The sequence below is a fragment of the Gekko japonicus genome, unplaced genomic scaffold, assembly GCF_001447785.1.
Source record: "Gekko japonicus isolate JY-2015 unplaced genomic scaffold, Gekko_japonicus_V1.1 scaffold1237, whole genome shotgun sequence".
Lineage (NCBI taxonomy): Eukaryota > Metazoa > Chordata > Lepidosauria > Squamata > Gekkonidae > Gekko > Gekko japonicus.
In genome coordinates this window covers 405,385-428,856 of record NW_015172593.1, presented here as the reverse complement: position 1 = coordinate 428,856, position 23,472 = coordinate 405,385, and the positions used below count along the sequence as shown (strand labels likewise).

General features: G+C 49.5%; 1 protein-coding gene across 1 annotated transcript in view; it reads left to right on the top strand.

Annotated features, from left to right (window-relative positions):
- The window catches only part of BRPF1 (bromodomain and PHD finger containing 1), a 28,285-nt gene extending 16,517 nt beyond the window's left edge, over window positions 1–11,768 (top strand). The window contains exons 8-14 of the mRNA XM_015421537.1: window positions 1,797–2,102; window positions 5,903–6,190; window positions 7,137–7,278; window positions 9,176–9,312; window positions 9,418–9,536; window positions 10,704–10,858; window positions 11,008–11,768. Of these exons, the coding sequence (XP_015277023.1) occupies window positions 1,797–2,102; window positions 5,903–6,190; window positions 7,137–7,278; window positions 9,176–9,312; window positions 9,418–9,536; window positions 10,704–10,858; window positions 11,008–11,191 (1,331 nt within the window). The 3' untranslated portion in view covers window positions 11,192–11,768. The remainder of the gene's footprint in view (window positions 1–1,796; window positions 2,103–5,902; window positions 6,191–7,136; window positions 7,279–9,175; window positions 9,313–9,417; window positions 9,537–10,703; window positions 10,859–11,007) is intronic.
- The last annotated feature ends 11,704 nt before the right edge of the window (window positions 11,769–23,472 follow it).

The window sequence follows — 23,472 nt, the reverse complement described above, 5'->3', positions numbered from 1 at the left end:
ATGATTAGGCCAATGATGGCCAATTTTCTGTCTTTTCCAAAGACCAAAGCTGTCTGGAGACTGGAAGTATGTTTTACTGCCCAAACACCCCCCTGCCTTATAACGGACTCTGGTAACTCAGTGAACACACGAATACACATGAAGCTGCCTTACACTGGATCAGACCCTTGGTCCATCCAGGTCAGTACGGTCTGTTCAGACTGGCAGTGGCTGTCCAGGGTCCCAGGCAGAGAGAGGACTTTCACATCACCTACTGCCTGATCCTTGAATTGGAGATGCCGGGGATTGAACCTCGGCCCTTCTGCACGCCAGGCAGATGTTCTGCCACTGAGCCATGACCACCACCCCTGCTAGTGAATCTAGAGCCACCTAGCAATTAGGTGAACACTGTTGGTTGAGTCCTAAGGTCCGTCTTTTCCAGTGTCTTGTTCCCAGCTATGGCTAGGCAAATGCCACTGGGAAGTTCAGGTGTGACATTGCACAAAGCTCTGCATGTTCACATGTGACCTGTACGTTGCAGACAAAATCTAAAACAGACTCTGCAATGGGGGAAGTACAGCATGTCTCTTTTCCCTTACAGCTTGATAGCCTTTTTATGCCTTAGTAAAGAAATTGCGGGTGAACTTTTTACTGTACCTTGGTCTAAAGTATGGGCCACCAGAAGCCAACTGAAATTTCTTGCCTGGCAGTGGTTGGCCACCACTGAACTAGCCCATGATGAGTGTCTCTTCCCTTGCTTGTGCGTCACAGAAGCAGGGGGGGCACCTACTTTTTCTTTATTTACAACTTTTTTTAATGCCGCCTCTCCAGGGACCTGCCCGAGGCAGCTTACAAGATAAAAAATAATAAAAACAAAACATTAAAATATATTAATTAAATTTCCAGCATTCAGAAAGCTCCAGCGCTGTCCCCGACCTGGATAGCCCAGGCAAGCCCGATCTTGTCAGATCTCGGAAGCTAAGCAGGGCCAGCCCTGGCAAGTCCTTGGTTGGGGGACTTCCAAGGAGTACCATGGCAGGGACACAGAGGCAGGTAATATCAAAGCCACCTCTCTGAAATGTCCAAGCCCTACTAGGGGTCGCTAGAAGTCAACCATGACTTCCAGGCGTGTGCGCACGCACGCATGCACGCATACACACGCACACACAAATACTCACCAAATTAAAAAAAAAATAGCTCCAGCTCTGCACAGAAATATAGATCATGAAAAATGGACCACAGAAAGCTCGAAATAACAGTTTCTAGGCTAAAATAGTGTTTTAAAAACTAACCCCTTAATTAAAAGCCCAGGTGAACAGGAATGTTTTGGCCTGGTTCCTAAAAGAAGGAAACGTAGGCACCAGGTGAGCCTCAAAGCCTACTGGTCTCTGCAGGGCTGCTGGAGGCCAGCTTTGCAAAATTATCTTTGCAATATTGACAACTGGAACAAATGCAGCAGGGATCATAGAAGTCTATCGAGAACATCAGCAGCCTGCGTTATGCACTAAACTCCACACACACACACACACACACACACACACACACACACACACACACACACACTTGTAATGGCAGAAGAGAGTCACCCTGACCTGTATTGTTCTTTCTTACCTTGCTAGTTCTTGCTTTGGGTGATTTCTGAGCAATGCTCGTTGCCCTTTTCAGGGCCTGAAATGCTGTGTAAGCCAAACCCAAGGCAGTGTGCTTGTGAACTGGGCCTGGTTTCGTTGCTTGTTGGTCACCTTAATTGTCAGGACGTGACCCTGTTGGGGGGGGGTAAAAAAAACCCTTAACAGGCTGTGTGTTCCTTGACCCAGACGAGGAGCGGCTGCTGTTGTCCGAGAACCAGAAGCACTTGCCCTTGGAAGACCAGCTGAGCCTCCTCCTGGACCGTCTGTCTGAAGTGAGCGCTGGGAAGCAGAGCGTGGGCCGCTGTCGACGAGCCAAGATGATCAGGAAGGAGATCACGGCGTTGCGGCGCAAACTGGGGCATCAGCGGGAGACAGGGAGAGACGGACACGGCAACTTGACGCGCATCATTCTGCCGAGCCACAATCCATGCGAGAAGGACACTCAGACCGACAGCGCTGCAGAGGAGAGTAGCAGCCAGGAGACTGGCAAAGGTAAGGGGGGCTTGGGGGGCTAGCATGAGTTGCCTTGATCTGTCTGTGGCTGAAGGTTGTCTCAGGACACAAGCAGGCACTTTGAGCAGCGGCCTACGGAAGTTGTGGAGTACCTCTTCTGTGGAGGAATCTCCCACAAAGATTGGTATCTGTTACGAAAGGTTCAGGTATGGCTACCCCGTCACTTAGGATCCCTGCAGTGATTCTGTGAAAAAGAATATGAAGAGCAGGTCCAGGCTGATGGTCATGGTGCAACGCCCTCTTTCTGGAATTTACTTGCTTACAGGCAGCCTCAGTAGTTTTCCACTCGCCACCACTGTTCCCTCTAAACTGAGTTAGGGTGAGCTAGCCCACAGTTTTTTAGCCTCCAGCTCACACCTTTTTGTCTCCACTCAGGAAGTAGGGCTCCAGAGCAAACTAATTTATGCAGCAGCCGAATTGCTCGCTCACAGCTTTAATGCCAGCAGCTCACAAAGTAGAATTTTTGCACACAAGACTACACAGCTTAGAGGGAACATTGCTCTCCACCCAGAGTCTCTCTAACTGACATCTGCCAGTGCCCCGTAGCGCTATTGCATACCCTTGAACGTGTGCACAGGTCTCTCTTTTTCTCACCCCCTCCCCACACCTGGGAGGCCAGGCAGCATGGTATAGCTCAGTCTCATCAGATCTTGGAAGCGGAGCAGGGTGAGCACTTGGATGGGAGATCTCCAAGAAAGGCTCTGCAGAGGAAGGCAATTTTATTTTATTTATTATCAACTTTATACCCCGCCCTCCCCGCAAAGCGGGCTCAGGGCGGCTTCCATAAAAACATAAATACATTAAAATTACACAGATATTTAACCACACAAATAAAAACAATATAAATACAAAGTGCTGGTGGCAGATAAAAATTAACCTAGATGGTATATTGTCAGAGTAAATTTCCACTGCCCAGGTGTTCCACGATGTTTCTGCTCATAATCAGTTGGATGTTAAAACCACAGACCAGAGCTCTGCAGTAACGGCCTGCAGTAGCGGCCTGCAGTAGCGGTGGCCCCTAATTAAATGCCTGGCAGAAGAGCTCCGTCTTGCAGGCCCTGTGGAACTGCAAAAGGTCCCGCAGGGCCCTGATCTCCTCCGGGAGCTCGTTCCACCAGGTAGGGGCCACCACTGAAAAGGCTCCGGCCCTGGTAATAGCTAGCTTGGCCTCCCTCGGGCCAGGGAGGGTCAGCCGACTTTGAGACCCAGACTGTAGTGCTCTCTGGGGTATATACGGGGAAAGGCGGTCCTGTAGGTATGTCGGACCCTGGCCATATAGGGCTTTAAAGGTAAGAGTCAGCACCTTGAAGCAGATTCGGTATGCTATTGGCAGCCAGTGCAGTGTCCTCAGCACAGGCTGGATGTGCTCCCATCTAGCACAGTAGTCTACTCTGGAGGTAACCATTGCATGGATCACTGTGGCCAGGTCAGTGCGGTCAAGGAAGGGAACCAACTGCCTAATCAGCCTAAGGTGGTAAAAGGCCGACTTAGTAGTGGCCGCTACCTGGGCCTCCATGGTAAGGGAGGGATCCAGGAGCACACCGAGACTCCGAACCTCCGGTGCTGGCACCAATGGAGCCCCCCTGAAGGTCGGAAGTGGGATCCCCACCCCTGAACCGCCCCGACTTAGGCACAGGACCTCTGTCTTCGCTGGATTCAGCTTCAGCCGACTCAGTCTAAGCCAACCAGCCACAGCCTGCAAAGCCCCGTCCAGGTCTTCCGGTCTGGAGTCCGACTGGCCGCCCAACATCAGATAGATGCCTCCAGGCAATCTGGGCAAGGGGGCGCATCTAGATGTTAAATAACATCGGGGACAGCACGGCCCCTTGGGGCACACCGCACTCAAGCGGGTGTCTCCTGGACTGCTGTTCCCCTAATGCCACCCTTTGTCCCCGACCTTGGAGAAAGGAAGCAAGCCATTGTAGGGCAAGCCCCTGAATCCCACGTCGGTGAGGCGGTGGACTAGTAACTGGTGGTCGACCGTGTCAAACGCGGCTGACAGATCTAACAACAACAGTACCCCCGACCCGCCCCGATCCAGATGTCTCCGGAGGTCGTCAGTCAGAGCGACCAAAGCTGTCTCCGTCCCGTGTCCCGGACGGAAGCCGGATGGAAGGGGTCAAGCGCAGAAGCTTCATCCAGAAAGCCCTGCAGCTATATCGCCACCGCCCTCTCAGTTAATTTACCCAAATAGGGCAGATTAGAGACCGGCAATGAGAAAACCACCTCTGCCCATCCCTTGCCTTGAAAGCCCCTTGTTAGGGGTCACCATAAGCCGGTTGTTACTTGACGACACTTACGGACACACCTCCCCGCACCCATTCTTTGCAAGCTGAAGTGGGTGCCCAGAGGCCTTCTTCAGCAGAGCATCCCAAAGAGCCAGCATTCTCACAGAAAAGCCGTACACTCTGGCAAAGGAGGACTCCACGAAGGCACCCAAAAGAGCATCCCCTCCCAAGAACCTCCGTGTGATATGAAGCTAATAATGCAGGTTCCCGTGTCCCTTCCAGAAGATGGGCACAGGAAGGACCACTGAGAACGCCCCTCTGGGTCCTCCCTTTCCCCAGAAATCTGTTCTACCTCATTGTGTCCTGCCCTTCCTTTGTCCTTCCTGTCTTCACCAAAAGTTCCATGTGCTCGGCTAGGATGCGAGATGTTTAGGTAACAAAGGAGCTTCGTGGCCAAGAGGGAATTTATGCCTGTGACTCTTCTCCCCATCCTCCGCCCAGATCCTTCTGTACCCCACACTGGTCTTAGGAGGGCTCTTGGCTGGTCAAAGGGATTATTCAGTCAGTTAGTTCAATTTCTAGCCCGCCCTCCCCTGCCCAGCAGGCTCAGGGCGGGTTACAGCATTCTTAAAAGCATACGAAGACTTAAAATACAGTACAATTAATAAAATCTGTCAATTCCAGGACAGTACTAATACACAAGACACCCTTAAGCGGGGTCAACTGAGTAATCTGGTGAACCGGATGAGGTTCTAATTATAAGTAGTTGCAGATTGGAGCAGGACAAGGCGAGTGAATGGGTGAGGGGAGCCACTATGATGGACTACAGGACACTGCTAAAGCAAGCAGAGGGCAGGGCAGGGGAGGCCACTGTAGATGGGTTATTAGAGGGTTATTGCCACCTCAACCATAGGCATGGTGGAACATCTCTGTTTTACAGGCCCCGTGGAACTGCATTAAACCCTGCAGGTCCCGGATCTCACCGGGGAGGGTGTTCCACCAGGACGGTGCCAGGGATGAGAAGGCCCTGGCTCTGGTTGAGGCTTCTTTGGGGCCGGGGATCGCCGGTAGATGTTGGTCAGAAGAGCGCAAGGCCCTCAGGGGGCTATATCGGGAGCGGCAGTCCTGGTGGGAGGGAGGCCGCTTTTAGAGTCTGTCGTGTCTCATCTAGTCAGTGTTCACCAGGTCAAAAGCAGGACCTTGTACTGGGCTTGTCAAGGCTCTGCCAAGCAGCTGGTGAGATCTGATGGGGATCCTCACAGCTTCTCAGCTGAGGTCTCCCACAGATTGGAGAAACACTGAGCCATAACCTTAGAAAAGGGGGGAAGTTGTCTGTCTGCCCTTCTGATGGCTCCCATTAAGTCTGAGGAAAGTGGCCCCGGTAAGGAGGGGACCAGCCTTTAGAATGGGCCCGTTCAGCTTCTCCGGGAGGAATACCAAAACGGAGTGCTCACATTCTGCTCCAGGCAGGCTCTGGAGCCTGAGGGTTGGAAATCCTTTTAAAGTCAGTAAAAGTCCCTCTTTTGAGCAAATGCCGCCACTTGATTCCAGGCCTCGGCCCCAACTCCTCTTCTACCCCAGCACACGAAGTTGGCAGGAGGACGTCGGTGCTCTTCTCCAAGAAGAACCCCAAGACGGCCGGGCCCCCGAAGCGTCCTGGGCGGCCACCCAAGAACCGTGACAGCCAGCTGGCTGCAGGCCACGGGAACAGCTCTGTGGGACCCCCTCAGCTGCCGATCATGGGGGGGTCCCAACGTCAGCGCAAGAGGGTGAGGAGCCCGCGCCCCAGCTCGAGCTCGGAGAGCGACAGCGACAAATCGGCAGAGGACGCCACGATTGGTGAGTGAAGGGTTAAACACCATTGTGGAAGGGCTGTTACAGTATGGATGCTCACGGGCCTTCCTTCCATGACGTGTATGTTAACAAGTGCCGAGACTTTTTATGGAGGGGAGGGTACTGTATGCACAATGGCTTTTGCTTGCCGCAAACTGGAAGGCAGGATGCTGTACCGAAATCTAGGTAAAGGTTCCCGTGCTCAAAAGCCAGTCGAATCCCACTCTAGGGATGCGGTGCTCATCTCCGTTTCCAAGCCGAAGAGCCAGCGCTGTCCAAAGACGTTTTCGTGGTCATGTGGCCAGCATGACTAGATGCTGAGGCGCACGAAACGCTGTTACCTTCCCACCAAAGCGGTACCTGTTTATCTACTTGCAATTTCTTGCTTTCGAACTGCTAGGTTCTGCACACATGCAAAAGGGGAAGTTAAATTTATCAAGCGGTACATACAAATTTAGATCTGTATCACAAGAAGTGGTTAAAAACTAATGAAAGGCAAGTCCCACCCATGCCAGGTTAAGTAGTGCCCATAGTAGACTAGCACTGAGAAAGGAGGGGGTTTCTGCAGGTGACAAGGAAAAGGCAAGGCCTAGAAACAGGCGCTGGGATATGTCTGGAGCAAAAGGTTTGTGAACAGCAAAGAAGTCTCGTCTCTGGGCCACTGGAAGTTCTGCCAGCCCCTTCTGATCCAAGTTACGAGCAGATCAAAGCCTGCATCTTTTAAGCTTGTCTCTGCAGGGAGGACTAGAAACAACCTCATTTTTTTAAAAGGGGAGCCAGGACGCCCCGATGTACACAGCCATCTCTGCGGGGAGCCAGGGTTTGCTGTTGCCAACATGATGGTTAGCTTGCCAGAGAGCCACTGTCTGTGCCGATTGGGCAGTCCAGCCCCGCAGGAACGTAGTCCTGGGTCCTGTCTGATTTGTCCTCCCACCCGTGTGTCTCCACCCAGACTTGGCAGCCAACGGCTTCAGCAGCGGCAATCAGCGGGAGAGCTTCCTAGTCTACCGCAGCGACTACAACCTCCCGCGCAGCAGCTCCGATTCAGAGTCCAGCAGCACCAGCAGTAGCAGCGCCGCCTCCGATCGCACCAGGTACTTCCGGGGGGGCCAGCCCCGTTTAGTAGAGGCTTCGTGTTGTGTGTGTGTCCCCCCCCTCCCCCCCATGCTGCAAAGGTGAGAGGGCAGCATGAGGAGGAGTGGGCTGACTGGGGTGCTTCCCAGCGGGCAAGCTTGAAATCTGCACTCACTCTTCTGTCGCTAAAGGTGGTCGGTCTTGTCTAACGCCCCCCCCTTCCTTTGCATCACAACCCCATACAGATCAATCAACATGCTTCTGATGATGGGGTGCCTGAAGGAGAGCATTCACTGTGCATCATTGAGCAAAGGTTTCGGGAGTATCTGTGGTGTACCCATAGACAGCTGTGATGCCATTCCATGCCCTTTATACCCCCCACCCCCACCACCCACCCACCCGTCCTTTTCAGTTGTCCCAGTGGGAGGCAGAGATGTAAAGTTTCCAGAAATGTCAAAGCTATGGAAAAGCCAGGGTTTTTTTCCCCCCTAGAAAACATGGACATTTTGGGAAACACTTAAATTCTGTAATACTTACTTTTCCTATCAAACCTAAACTTGTTTTACTGCATTGACAAAAATGAGAGGCCTCATTCTTGTTGCATGCAAGATTTTCTTGTTGGCGTATGTATGTAATTTAAAAGTATACAAGCCTCAGTTTTCCACAAGCAGAGTTGCAGATTTGTCCAGTACTTGAGAGAAAGCTGCAGACTGCAGCACACACATTCGTTTTTGTTGTGGGGGGGGGGGGAGGTTGCATTTAAAAGCAAAGTTTTTATACTGAACGAAAGAAACTATTATTTGTAGAAAGAGTCTCATACAGTCACAACAGAACCACTAGCATATTTGAATATCAAGGTAAACTTTACAACATAGAAAACATTGACCTCTTTAATAGTCATCAGACACGCTCTGACCGGTGCTCTAACCACCCAGGCAAGCCCGATCTCATCAGATCTCAGAAGCTAAGCTCTGGCAAGTATTTGGATGGGAGACCTCCTTAGAATACCAGAGCCGGGAGGGCAGGGGCAGGCTTTGTTCAGCCACCTCTCTGAATGTACTCCAGGCTTCCAGTAGGGGTCAGTCACCATAAGTCGCCGTGACTTCCAGGTGCACACACACACTCACACACACACATATTAAAAATACAAAAAAACAACCATCAGACGCAGTGATTGGAGGGTAGCCGTGTTGGTCTGCGGTAGAAGAGCTAGATTTGAGTCCGGTAGCACCTTAAGACCAACGAGATTGCAGAGGTATATAAGCTTTTGAGAGTCGAAACCTTTGACTCTTGAAAGCCTATACCCCTAAAATCTTTTTGTTTTTTAAGGTGGGACTGGCCTCAAATTTAGCTGTATCATCAAACATTTTACAGCATATTAATAGTTGCCAAAGTTATTTCCCTGAAAATAATAAATGTACCCTTGTAAATGTTGTACATGTCTACAGCATAGATAGGTATTACTATTATCTACTCTTTTGATTGTCTTAGATACACAATATTCGTGCTGCATATTTTGGGTTAGTTCAACCCTTGTTGTAAAAAGTATTCTGTGGATTCCAAAAGAGAAAATATTCAATTTTTTACCTCTAACGTTCTTCCAATTTTCCCATTAGAAAAATTGGTGGGGGTCCCCGCCCCCGCCACCAATTTTTCTGGCTTCTCCAGGCCTTCATGTCTTTGACAGACGAAGCCTAATTATCTTTCTTGCCCAGAATTCGACTGGGGAGATTGTTAAGTCAGTGTAACAAACTCATAGGCGGCACCATTCCCAACACTTCCCACTCCTAGATTGAAGTATTCACCACCTCCAGTTCACCATCAAATGCCAACCATGATATCCATAGGTCTGCTGTGGGCTCCTGCAGAAGGTGATGGGCTGGGAAGTTAATATTAATTCCATTTCCTCCCCCTCAGCACAACTCCCTCCAAACAAGGCAGAGGGAAGCCTTCTTTCTCTCGGGTGAACTTCCCAGAGGACAGCAGCGAGGACACGTCAGGAACGGAAAATGAGTCCTACTCCGTGGGAACTGGCCGAGGCGTGGGCCATGGCAGTGAGTACCTTGGGCTGCCCTTTCCCTTTTGCTTCCCTACCTGAGCATACCTTTGCAGGAAGGGCGGCAGTGACCCCTTCCCACTCTCATTGTGTCTCTGCGCAGTGGTGCGGAAGAGCATCAGCCGATCGGCCGGCTGGCTGTCCGAAGATGAAGACTCGCCTCTGGATGCCCTGGACCTGGTGTGGGCCAAGTGCCGGGGTTACCCGTCTTATCCAGCGCTGGTGAGTTTTTATGCACACACGCATACGGCTGAAGGGCTGACGTGGCCAGGGCAATGGACACCTCACTGGGCCTGGGAGAGTCCCGAGCAGGAAATGAAGTTATGAATAAGGGGCTGTCAAGGTGGAGGATGTGGCTGGGGAGCCTGACTGGAAGCTGTCAGAGATAAGTAACCAGGAGATGTGGAAGTGTGCATGGCCATAACCACACCGTATGCAGCACAGAAGATGCTACCTAGTTTAGAATCCAGCAGAAGGGCATATTAAACAAACCAACCCCACCCCCCAAAAAAACATTGTAGAGAAAAATGTGAAAATGCATGCATGCATTTTTCTTCTCAAATAAACAGATGGAAAGATGGTAGACTTTCTCCTGGCCTGTGTCTTTTTCCTGGCCCGTTTGTAGCCCTCCTTCCTTCCATCTGTGCTTTTTGTAGTCCCCGGTCAGAAAAAAAGGAATTGCAGATTCTTCGACTTTTCCTATTCCTGAATCACGCAGTTGTGTAAGCTGTGCCATTTCTTCCTCTGCACTTAGCACGCTGTTTGATGCTAAGAAAAAAAACCTAATTAGTGGTGGCATTTTATTTTGAGCATGGTGTTGCTGTGGGTTGGGTTTTTTTTGGCAGAATGGCCACTTTAACTGTGCATGGGAGGGAATCTAGAACTTGTAGAAACTGACTTCTGTGCAATCATAATGGATAGAAATTTGATTATTTTTTTTTTAAAAGAAAGCTGAAGTAATCAGGAACACCCGACAGTAGCATACCTGGGCAGTTGGAGCAGGTGTTGGACAGCTCAGGTTGTTCATATGAACATGCCATGATCCTTAAACCGCAATGCCAGATTGCCCAGTCTCCACATTACTAAGCCCACTTTGTTTTGATGTTGTGTTTATATTCCAGCCTTATTTCCTAGAAATTCAGGGTGACAGTGCCCATGTTACAGAGAGAGAGTAGTCAACCTCTGTGGGCAAATCGGGATTCAGAGCCGGGATTCCACAGTCAAAGTCCAGCATTCTAGCTCCAACCTCACTCATGCCTGCAGGTCTAGCATTGGTCTCTCTGCAGTGTCTTGCTTGTGCCTTCCCAAGTTTTTGTCCACAAGTCTCCTTGCTGTGCTACATGATCGCCTTTCCTCCGTGTCTGATCTCCTGTCTCTTGCTCTTGGCAGATCATTGACCCCAAGATGCCACGGGAAGGGATGTTTCACCACGGTGTCCCCATCCCTGTACCCCCCTTAGAAGTGCTGAAGCTGGGAGAGCAGATGACTCAGGAAGCCAGGGAACATCTCTATCTGGTCCTCTTCTTTGATAACAAACGCACCTGGTAAGGGCTGGAGGGTCACACTTCTTCTGTTTCTGGAGGGGGCAGGGCCACACCGGGAGAGGGATGATACTACTACACTTTGGTGTGACGAAGCATAGGCGTTGGGAATAGGAGAGGTATCTCCAATGAGGTTTGTTCCTTTCTCACAGGCAGTGGTTGCCCCGCACCAAACTTGTGCCCCTTGGTGTGAACCAGGACCTGGACAAAGAGAAGATGCTAGAAGGCCGCAAGTCCAACATCCGCAAGTCTGTCCAGATTGCCTACCACCGTGCCATGCAGCATCGCAACAAAGTGCAAGGAGAGCAGAGCAGCGACTCCAGCGAGAGCGACTGACCCTTCGCGGGGCTCCCACCCTGGGCGCTCACTCGGTGCAGCTGGCCTGTACAGGAGAGGGGAGCGGGGAGCTCCAGCCTTGAGAAGCCCAGGCCCTTGGCCAGGCTGTGGGAACGAGTGCAGAGCACCCGGCAGCCCCTCCAATGTGCTGGGCGCACCTGCAGAGCACTGTGCCCTCCCCCCCGGGCAAGCCTACCTCTTGTGCCAGCCTGCCCTTCCATGTTCTATGCCTGGAATCGCCCTGACCGGCTGCGTAAGCAACACCCAGCTGCCTGTATAGCTCCGAAGGACAATAACCCACTGTCTGGGGTCTCCCCCCGGCTCTAGGCCTTTGTAAAATACTGTACCATAGCAGGAGAATGTAAATTATTTGGGTTGCTCCTTACACACAGATTTCCCCCTCCCCCCACGCCGGCCCCCTTTCCTCCTTGGATTTTAGCACCTGCCCAGGTGCACCAGCCTTCCCTTGGCCCAGCCCAACCAACACTCTGCAGAGCAGGGCCCCCGCTGTCTTCTCACTCGCACATTTTGATACTATAGCTTTTTGGAACGTGGCTCTGCCTGACCCAACCGTGTAGGACCCTGGCTTCTCTTTCTGCAGCAGCCGGGTGGGCATTTGTACTTGTATTTATTTTGGAGGAAGAAGATCTCTATCAATTCGTAGAAAATAAAATGGCTCTTTTTGAACCAAACATCTCTGGCCCTTTTTTATTACCAGAAAGGCTAGAAGTGTCATCTTGCAAACCTCTTCTCCTTGTCCTATTCAGCTGTCTTTTTTACGTGAACGCAGGTAGCTGTGCAGCAGAGCCCCAATTTTAACACCTGTTCTGTCAGGATCAACACTGTGGCCACTTTTGACTCTTTGCTTAGCACCCGTGATGTGTGCTGAAAGTGCTCTAGAAAAAAGTGACACCGGAAGTTCAAACATTTCTTCCCCCTTTTGTATGTAGGCATATGCTTATTAGAATTATGGGACAGGAGTAGATTAAAATGTCCTCAAGTGCAAGTAGTTACCTCAAAGCCACACGTGCCCAAATGAATTGTTTCATTGTTTTTTTCGTACCCTTCTTATAAGGAGTTTGGAGCAGCATAGTTTTCTCCCTCCCTTACTTTATTATCACAACTACCACCTTGTTACATAGGTTAGGGTGAGAGTGTGATTGGCCCAAGGTCACCCAGCGAACTTCAGGACCAAGTGAGGATTTGCACCCAGGTCTCCCACACCCTAGTCTTGACACTCTAACCACTATATCACACTGGGTTATGGAAATAGATTCAGGTGAGTTGCTGTGTTGGTCTGAAGCAGCAGAACAAAGTTTGAGTCCAGTGGCACTTTTAAGACCGTTTTAAGACCAGCATAATGAAGATGTTTAACAGATTCAAGGACCAATGTATGCTAATTTACTGCTCACCTACCTATATGTATGGACTGGTAACTTCCATTTTATTGTATCTAAAGAAGTGTGCGTGCACACAAAAGCTTATACCTTGAATAAAACTTTGTTGGTCTTAAAGGTGCCACTGGGTTATGGAAAGTATGTGACATAGGCCTGGAATGTTATAGCACTTGGGTGAATCTTTGCAGTGCTTTTCACCAAAGGCACTGTTCAGTTTTTTGATATGACAGCAGCAACTTGAAGGATCTTTCTAGGCTTAGGCAAATATTCAAGCACTATTCTATTAGAGGCACTATGTACCAGGAAGACTAACTTGCATAGTGGTACTAGTTTTTTAACATAAAGTATTCATATGTTCACCCTTAGCCAGAGGAATAGGTAGAACACGGCAGTTAGTAAGTGCTAACAGTGGGCATTTTAACAGCTGATCATATGAACGTGTTGCATTTATTTGGTGGTAATACTTCACTCACTCACTGGAGAAGACCCTGATGCTGGGAAAGACTGAAGGTCAAAGAAGACGGGGACGGCAAAGGATGAGATGGTTAGACAGTGTCATAAATGCAACGAACATGAAATTGAGCAAACTTCAGAGGACGGAGGAAGACAGGAAGGCCTGGCGTGATCTGGTCCATGGGGTCGCGAAGAGTCGGACTCGACTGTGCGACTGAACAACAACAAAAATACTTCCCGAAGGGGGAGGAGCTATAGCTCGGTGATACAGCAAGCTAGCAAAATGTGCCAGTTCACTCTCCAGTTAAAGCGACAGGGTAGCAAATGATGTGACAGAACTCTACCTAACACCCTAGAGAGCTGCAAGAAGAAACCCTGCACTATCAATAAACGAGGGAAGGGGGCATTTCTCACTTCTAAGTTACGTTTCCATTTGTATGGACTTCTTACGTAAAGGAACGTTCAAAGGCGGAAACCACCGCTACCCGCAGTCTAAAAGGGTGCAAGCGCATTCTACCACCTCGATCTGCTTGTGAGATGCTGCTACTGCGGATTATTTGCTCCCCTTCTCCATTTTGTCGCCATTCCTCAAGCCCCTGTAACCCACCTCCATCTTAAAACAGGGGAAGAACTCCCGACGCCCCAAGGCCACCACTTCCGCCCGCTTAGGACATAGAGAACCCAAGAGAATAGCCTAGAAAGGCAAACGCGGGCATTCGTCTTCCTTTGCGTGATCCCTCCTCCAAGGTTGGGAGGAAAAGTCTATGGTAATTTTGCGGGTTCGGAGCTGCGGCGCTCGCGCCAAGGGGCTGCTGCGGCACACGGAGCACCGCCACGTCGGCCGCGAAGGCAGCAGAAGGAGCGACATGGACTCCCGCCCGGCGCCGCTGCCTCGCGCCACCCCCTGGCGCTCCCTGCCTTGCCCGCGCGCCGAACTCCGCCTCGATTTGGTGCTCAGCGGCGGGCAAACCTTCCGGTTAGTGCGCCCCCTAGCGGCTCCCAGGGTGGAATTGCAAACTCCTCAGAAGGCGTTTAATGTCTTTGGGCCCGGAGCTCTGGATGCATCGCCCCACCCCTCTCCCGTCTTTTGCCCCTAGGCGACGTCTAGGATCCCCCTCCCTTTCCCTAACAGAGCGCCTATGCGCTGGGCAGCAGCTGCGTGAAAGCCAGGAGTTCAACAGGAGCAGCTTCTCTGAACGTACAGGTGCAATGATAGGGAAAGCTAACCTGTTAAAAAATCTTGCACTGCTTAAGACAGAAGACCCTAGATGGGTTAAAAGAAAGATCCAGATGGTCAGCCGTGTTGGTCTGAAGCAGTAGAACAAATGTAGAACCCATGGCACCTTTAAGACCAGCAAAGGTTTATTCAAGGTATGAGCTTTCGTGTGCAAGCACACTTTATCAAATAAATATCAAATAAAGTGTGCATGCACACGAAAGCCCATACCTTGAATAAACCCCTGTTGGTGTAAAAGGTGCCACTGGATTCTAAATGGTTTAAAAGAAAATTAGTTTGCAACGAAGATTGCCAGTTTTTAAACTGGTCCCTCTAGCTGTCCCTTTAATATTAGTTTGATCTGAAAGCAATTATGTTTCAGCTGCCCAGTTCCACTCATTAAACCTCTATTCAATGGACAAGACATTTATTCCTGTCCAGCCGGCAACCTTAGTTGCAGTTAGGGTTGCCAAACTCCAGGTGGGGCCTGGAGATCTAGTATTACAATTGTCTCCAGATTACAGAGATCAGTTCCTCTGGAGACAACGGCTGCTTTTGGGGGGGGTTGTACTCTTATGTCAATGTACCCTACTGAGCTGCCTCACCTCCCCAAAACTTGGCCACCTCAGGCTCCACCCCCAACATCTCCAGGTATTTGCCAACTCAGAGATGACAACCCTAGTTACAACCCTTGCTAAAGGGGGAGGGGAGGCTGTGGCAGTGGCAGAGCATCTGCTTGGCATGCAGGTCTCAGGTTCAGACCTTGGGTACCTTAGGCTAAAAAGATCTTGTAGTAAGTGATGGGAAGGGCTTCACTGTAAGACCCTGGAGAGCTAATGCCAGTCAAGAGTACAAAATGCGGATCGTCACAAACCACTGTTGCCATGTCAGGTTGCTGCCCATTTTAGCTGGCACTCTGCATTACGCTTTGCAAAGTACGGCACTCTGCATTACGCTTTGCAAAGTACAGTGCCTTCTAAGGAACTCCAGGCCTGCTGGTTGTTATTTATCTCCATTGTCAGCATTTTAACAAGAGCCATTGTGATTAGAGTTTGGCCAAGACTGGGAAGAATGATGTTCAGATCGTCCTTAGCTGTGAACTAGGGATGCCAGCTTCCAGGTGGGACCTGGGGATTCTCCCAGAATCTACAGACTACAGAGATCAGTTCCCCTGGAGAAAATGGAGGCTTTGGAGGGTGGACTCTGTGATATTGCACTGCACTGAGGTCCCTGTCCTCCCCAGGGTCCCCTCCCCAAATCTCCAGGAGTTTATTTTTTTATTTTTTTTAATTTACTTAAAATTTAAAAGAACAGTTAAAAATAGGAAAGCAAATCCTGATGTTTATGCAGAGCAAACAGGGAAGTATCGATTTTATGTGCTGCTGACAGTCTAGGAGTTTCCCAACTTGGATCTGGCAACCCAACCCCCCACCACCACCACCATCCCCTGTTCGTAGCTAGGGGGGACCTGGCAACCGAAGTGAAGCATCCTTCCTAGCTGACTTGGGGCCAATCTCTCTTGGTGTCACCTGCTTCTCCAGGTTCTTGTAGGGATGAAATGGAGAGCCACGTCGGGTGCCTTGAGCTCCTCGAAAGGAAGGGCAGCGTAAAACTGTGAGTGATAAATAATGAAGTAGGCCAGCTCTCTCTGGGAAAGGAGAACCATTTCTGGTTTCAGACCGTTATGCTCATATTATATTTACTAGTGAGCCGCATCAAAAAAGGGTCTTCTTGAGAGCCACTACTATGCTGTTAATGCCTTTTTAAAGTGTTTTCCTCTTGCCTGTATAACATCCTAGGCTGCTTGATGAAATTGAATGGTTACAGCTTTCTGAATGCTTTGAGTTCACCTTTGGGAAAGGGTCACGTGACTCAGAACACCCCCGTGTATGCAAGGTTACCCTCCTGGCTCATTGCACTAAGTGCTAAATGTAAAGCCAGAAAGGCAGATGCATCAAAGCCATTATAGTGAGCTGTGTTAGCCATCACGGTTCTAGTGCGTGCACTAAGGTGTCATGCACATGAAGTGGTTGAAGTGTGGTGTATTTATTGATTTATATCCCGCTTTTCTCCTCACTGAGGACCCAAAGCAGCTGGTGGTACAAAGAATACAATAAAAACAAACAAATGAATAGGCGAAGGAGGGGGAAATAAATAAATAAATAATTTTTTTTTTTAAGGCTTCTGAATAGAGAGCAGATTTTCCTCTCCAGTGTAGTATTAATGTTTCTGCTGTGAAGTCATGTGGGGAACTGTTGGTTCTTCCGAAACAGGTGAAAGTGACCAGTGCCATTTGGGAGGGTGCAGTCAATGACCCTATATTGATTTCTTATTGACTTTCTTTATATTCTAGGCAGCTCAAACTGACATAGAGCAGATTCCCAGCTGGGTATTCCATCCAAGCTCCGGGCAGGTCCAGATCTGCCTCATTTAGCAAAGTTGCTGAATTATGTGCTTTTTGAGCAGGTGTGTCAAACATACGGCCTGTGGGCTGGAACCGGCCCATCTAGGGATCTTATTCAGCCCGCGAGCATCTGGTCATTACCTTTCTTGCCAGATGACAGAGGCTGTGCATTATGAGTCGGACTTGACTGTGCGACTGAACAACAACAAATACTGCCCCAATGCTAATGAGTAATGGGCAGAGGAAGCAGGAGGGTGGGCATCAGGGAGATACTTCAAGGAAATACTGTAAGAGTGTTAATGTTTTAAGCATGGTTTGTATTTTGAGCAAAAAATAATATTGTTAATTGGGTTTGCCAGTGTCCTTTATAAAGTTTATATCTCCTGTACCTGGCATTACATTTTATGGCACACATGGCCCGGCCTGACAAAGGGACATTTATGTCAGATCCAGCCCTCGTAACAGATGACTTCGACACCTCTGATTTAGAGGATGTATGAGCTGTGTGTGAGCTGACTTCCAAAGCATGCTTTGAAATTTTTCATGACCAGGTCGCTGTTCTCAAGAAATGCGGTCATGAGGTTTTGAACCTCAAATGAAGGTACACCAAGAATCCTAGACCGATGACAGTAAAGAATGCATGTGGTATAATCATTAGAATCTTGGACCTGTCTCCAGTTCGTCCCGTGAAGCTTGCAAGGGTGACTTTGGACTGATTGCTGTCTGTCAGCCTAACCTACCTTGTTGAGCTGTTCTGAGGATAAATTAGGTTAAGCTGCCCTGGGCTTCTTGAAGAAAGGATGAGAATGTGTAGATAAATGGGATGTACCCTCACACATGGATACTTATAGCTTCAGCCTGGTAAGTCGTTTCTGACCTTACTGTTTTGACTTCATAAAAGGCGCCCTGCTGGGTCAGAACAGTGGCCCATCTAGTCCAGCAGCCTGTTTCATATCGGTTGCTTTTGAGGGCCTACAAACCAGGCACAGAGAAGCCTTCCCTTGATGTTGCTGCCTGGCGCTGCTTTTCAGAGATCTACGACTTCCTCATGTGCAAAGCTCTTTAGGGTTTCCAGTACAGGCTTTGGTGGGGGGCCTGGAACTGCAAGAATCACGGAGAGCCAGCAAAGGCCGCCTCAGTCAAAGCGAGAGCCAAGTCAGGTAGCCAGACTCCAGGTGGTGTCTGGAGATCTCCTGGGATGACAACTGACCTCCAAGTGACACAGATCACTTCCCCTGGACAAAAAGGCCCCTTTGGAAGGTGGAGTCTGTGGCATTACGCCCCACTGAAGCCCCCCCCTCCCCCAATTTTTTTTCACCCCCTTTTGTTAAGAATAAAGGAAGAGTCTGGTCCTGAGGGTTGCAGAGATAGATTTGGAATAATGCAGGGAGGGATGCTGCTGCTTCCTCCTTCAAAGTGAGAGCAGAGAGCCTATTGGGGTGATTGATCCTTGAGGCCCTTTTTATTGTAGGCTTGCCAGCCCTGGTTGGGAAATATCTGGAGATTGGGGGGGGTGGAGCCTGGAGAGGGTGGGGTTTGGGGATGGGAGAGACCTCAGCATCGCACAATGCCCCCATAGATCCCGCCCTCCACAGCAGCCGTTTCCTCCAGGGGAACTGATCTCTGTAATCCAGAGACCAGGCGTAAAAGCGGGAGGTCTCCAGTCTCCACCTGGGGATTGGCAACCTTATGGTTATGCCTGACCTTGTCACTGTGTCTAGCCAGACTGGAGGGCTTCCCTTACGAAGGAGGCCGATGGCCGGGAGTTCTGAAACACCATTGGTCTGTGCCTGACTGCTCATGTGGCCCATGTCTCTCTCAGGTGGTCTGAAACCAATCCGGGCTATTGGACCGGCGTGCTTGCGGGACGGGTTTGGACCCTCACGCAGTCTGAGGAGCAGCTCTGGTACACGCTGCATGAAGAAGAGAAAGAGGAAGGCAGGAAGGAAGAAGAGGGTCTCTCCGAGCCACCATTGAAGAAAGGCAGGAGGCAGCTGCAGCCCGAGACCAGCCGAGGCGTGGGCACCAGTGGACGCTCAGGCGGGGAGCAGGTCCGGGGGGTAGATGGCTTAGACCCGTCGCAGATCCTCCAGGATTATTTCCAACTGCACGTCAGTCTATCTGCATTGTACCAGGGTTGGTCCTACACAGATGCCCATTTCCGGAACATTGCAGTCAAGTTCCCAGGTAGGAAACCTCCTGTGGGGGACTTTGAAGGCATAGCATAATGTATCATTTATGAGCTGCAGGGGGGGGGGGATGTGTGAAAGGGGAGAGCACCTGGAGACCTCCGGGTATCTGTTTTCTTTATCTGGCTATAGAAGGCCTACGGCAATATGCCAAATGGGCAAGATTTCACACAGAAGCTGGTGAGGCAATGCTCCCTTTAAGCTGTGGAGTCTTGTAAGCAAAAGGTCTACTTTGTGAGCCACTGGCATTAAAGTTGCGAATGAGTGAGTTGGCTACTGCATACATTAGTTTGCTCTGGAGCCATCCTTCCCGAGCTAAGACAAAAATGTGTGAGCCGGAGGCTAAAAAACTGTGAGCTAGCTCACACTAACTCAGCTTAGAGGGAACACTGGCGAGGAGGAGTATGTTTATTTTAAGAAAGCAGACAGTTTCAAGTCCTCGTGGCTTCAGAAACAGCTTTAGAACTGTGTAGAAGTGTCAGTGGCCTGACCTAGAAGCAAGCCCAGGCTAGCCTCATCAGATCTCAAACTTTAAGGAGGATCGGCCCTGGCTCGTATTTGGATGGGAGACTACCAGTGTCATGACGTCATGGTGGCAGGCAATGGCAAGCCACCTCTGAAAGTCTCTTGCCTTGAAAACCCTACGGGATCACCATAAGTCAGCTGTGACCCGACGGCAGTTTCCACCACCAGAAGTCCTAGTGCCTGCTAAAGAGATTGATCTGTTGCTTAGAGAATTCCTGTGCCCTTAGAGCTTCCCCCGTGCATGTAAAAAGACCAAAGTTTGTAGCAGTTGCCCGAATTCAATGCCAAGAAAAACTGCATTCCGAGATATGAATAAAGGATGCAAACTTGAGTGCATCTGCACAGTTTGCTTAGTTCACCTGTTTTATTCTGCCACATACATGGAGTTGCAAGGAGTCTCTGGGCACTGCCCACACAAATTCTATACAGTAGCCTTGAGGGCTAGAACCTTGCCTTTTTTAAAAAAAGAAGTTTTTCCAAGAACTGAATTCTGTGACCAGTACCCAATTAATTCTGCATAGTTGCAGAATACACATATGGTCCATGGGATTGCAGACAGGATAACCCTGTTTGTCTCTTTTTTACGGCCTCATGCCTGTCTGTCCTCTCAGGGGTGCGGGTGCTACGACAGGACCCCGTGGAGTGCCTCTTCTCTTTCATTTGCACCTCCAACAACCATCTCTCACGCATCACCAACATGATCCAGCACCTGTGCCAGGCCTTTGGGCGCCGTCTTTGCCAGCTGGACACCAAGACATACCATGCTTTCCCCTCCCTGCAGGCAATGGCAGGTAAGTGCATCTTTGCACTTTGGGCAGGGGGAGACTCGGGGGCGGGGGGAATCACAGCTGCTGCCCTCATGCAGCCAGACGGTGGTGTTTTGGTGGTGGAGTTGTTGGAATGTCAGACTAGGGCCTGTGAGAACTGGGTTTGAATCTCTCACTCTGCTATGAAAAAAGAGCAAGAGTCCAGTAGCACCATAAGGACTAGCTCAATTTGTGGTAGGGTATGAGCTTTTGTGAGTCACTGCTCACTTCTTCAGGTACAGCTAGAATGTGAGTTCATCTGTCCTTTATTTGGAGAGTGGAGTGATTTCATTTGCTTGCTAATGTCATTCAGCATCTGAAATCGCCCAACTCTCCAGTATAGGACAGATGGGCTCACATTCTATCGGTATTTGAAGAAGTGAGCAGTGACTCACCAAAGCTCCTACCCTGCCACAAATTTTGTTAGTCTGTAAGGTGCTACTGGACTCTTGCTCTTTTCTGCTGCTACGGACAGACTTAATAAGACTTTGGGCCAGTCACTTAATAAGTAACTTTGGGCCAGTCACTCTCTTACGGACAGACTTAATAAGACTACCCATCTTAACTTTGGGCCAGTCACTCTCTGTCTCTCTCAGCTTAACCTAGCTTTTGTGAGTCACTGCTCACTTCTTCAGGTACAGCTAGAATGTGAGTTCATCTGTCCTTTATTTGGAGAGTGGAGTGATTTCATTTGCTTGCTAATGTCATTCAGCATCTGAAATTGCCCAACTCTCCAGTATAGGACAGATGGGCTCACATTCTATCGGTATTTGAAGAAGTGAGCAGTGACTCACGAAAGCTCCTACCCTGCCACAAATTTTGTTAGTCTGTAAGGTGCTACTGAACTCTTGCTCTTTTCTGCTGCTACGGACAGACTTAATAAGACTTTGGGCCAGTCACTTAATAAGTAACTTTGGGCCAGTCACTCTCTTTGTCTCTCTCAGCTTAACCTACCTCACAGGGTTGTTGTTAGGATAAAATATCGTAAACTGCTTTGCATCCCCTTTGGGTAGAAAAACAGGGTATAAATTTCTAAACAGACAAATAAAAATGTTCAGGGACATGTCTTTCCTCTACAACAGTGGCAGGAGATTATCTGGGAATGCTAAGAGTGCCACAGAAAATTTGGATGTGTGTAGCAGAATTAGAGGTCGAGTGAACCTGTAGCTCACTTTCAGAAACAAGCTGTTCATGTCACCCAAGAGACAAGTGGTTTCTTTTTGCCTATAACATATTGGGATGCTGCTTCTTGGATACATGAACCAGTGTGGAGATAGATGCTTAACATTTTCTGACAGCAGCACAGATAGAGGTTGCTGAATGATGGAGATGCCCACACATTCCTTCGACAGAGGACTGACAAACTGGTAGGAATATAGCACGTCCCTTATGCGATGGGTGTATTTTTGGAATAGAGTGTGAGGCTCTGACAGTGAGACGGTTTTGGTGTGGGATGTGTCCAACACTGAATTTTCTTCCACAAAGCCGCGTTTCCATTTTCAGAAGAGGGGGTGGTGATCTCTGCCAGTTCCCCACTCCCACTGCAGCCTCCCGCTTTGCCCCCTGTGTTGTGCCTGAGGATCTGCTGACCCACTGAAGCTCCATTACTGGGTCTTACTGGGCTGCAATTGGTGGAAGAAATGAGAATATTCTGCAAAGCCTGTGGATGTTTGGATACATCCTGTTCTGGCCGTAACCGATTGACACACTATGCATTAATTTCTTTTAGGAAACTGGTTAGTTGACTGGTGGTCTGTTACCCATCTTTTTGTATTGAAAAAAAGAGAACATTCTGCAAAGCCTGTGGATGTTTGGATACACCCTGTTCTGTCCGTAACCGACTGACACACTATGCATTGATTTCTTTTAGGAAACTGGTTAGTTGACTGGTGGTCTGTTACCCATCTTTTTGTATTGAAAAAAAATATTTGTGTACTTTTCTGCATATGTATATATTTTCTGTGTGTGTGTGTGTTTTATTATACTATTGAAAGTGACAGATGTGATCTTTCTTTGGATGTCCCGTTGCAGAGGCAGGTGCAGAAGCCCGGCTGCGTGAGCTGGGTTTTGGGTACAGGGCACGGTTTGTGAGCGAGAGTGCCCGCGCTGTCCTGAAGACACTTGGAGGTGCCGCGGGCCTGCAGCACCTGCGCACTGTCTCTTACGAGCAAGCTCGGCACGCCTTGTGCACCCTGCCTGGCGTGGGAGCCAAGGTGAGTGTTCCCGCTGCCACAATAACTAAAGCGGGGAGGGCTTGTAACAAGACGTTCTGTGCAGCTCAGTGGGAATTGAAATGGGAAACACGCCAGGGGGAGATAAACGTAACCTCTGGCGACCTACGTTTATTTTGGGGAGACCGCTTCCGCTGCAGAACGTCTGAAATTCAATTGCTGGTAATTCCAGTTACAACTGTGTAGATGACACTCAGCTGTATATAGCCTTATTCTTGTCCAAATCTCCTGGTGATGGGGTAGAGGTCCTAAATAGCTGCTTGGCCACAGTGGTTAACTGGCTAAAAGTGAACAGATTGGAACTAAACCCTGAAAAGACAGAGGTACTGCGGGTTGGAAAAGAGGAGGTCTTGAAGGACAGTATTCTCCCCACGTTTGATGGAGTTCAACTGACCCTTGCTGACTCCGTTAAAAGCCTTGGGGTCATACTGGATCCAGCCTTATTACGGGAGAAACAGGTTAATGCAGCTGCAAAAAAGGCTTTGTACTAACTCAGCCTAGCCCACAAGATGGCCCCTTACCTTGATAGAGCTGATCTGGCCACCCGGATCCATGCCATGGGGACATCAAGGCCAGAGTACTACAATGCACTGTACATTGGTCTCCCCTCAAAATTGACTCAGAAACTCCAGCTGGTCTAGAACGCCACAGCTCGGCTATTAACTGGAGCTAGACAAAGCATGCCCATTACTCCCATTCTGCAGACGCTCCATTGGCTGCCCGTCTGTCACCAGGCTCAGCTTAAGGTATCGGCTGTCACATACAAAGCCCTTCATGGCCTTGGTTGGAAAGGCCTGTCTAAAGAGGTCAGGAAACCCCCCTGCTCTCCACTGGCCTTCTGCAAATGATGCAAAACTGAACTATCCAAGAGGGCTCTTCTGTGCAGGTAATACTTATGCCTCAGTGTTCCCTCTAAGCTGAGTTTAGTGTGAGCTAGCTCACAGTTTTTTAGCTTCCAGCTCACACATTTTTTGCCTTAGCTCAGGAAGGGTGGCTCCAGAGCAAACTAATTTATGCCATAGCCAAATCGCTCGCTCACAACTTTAATGCCAGCGGCTCA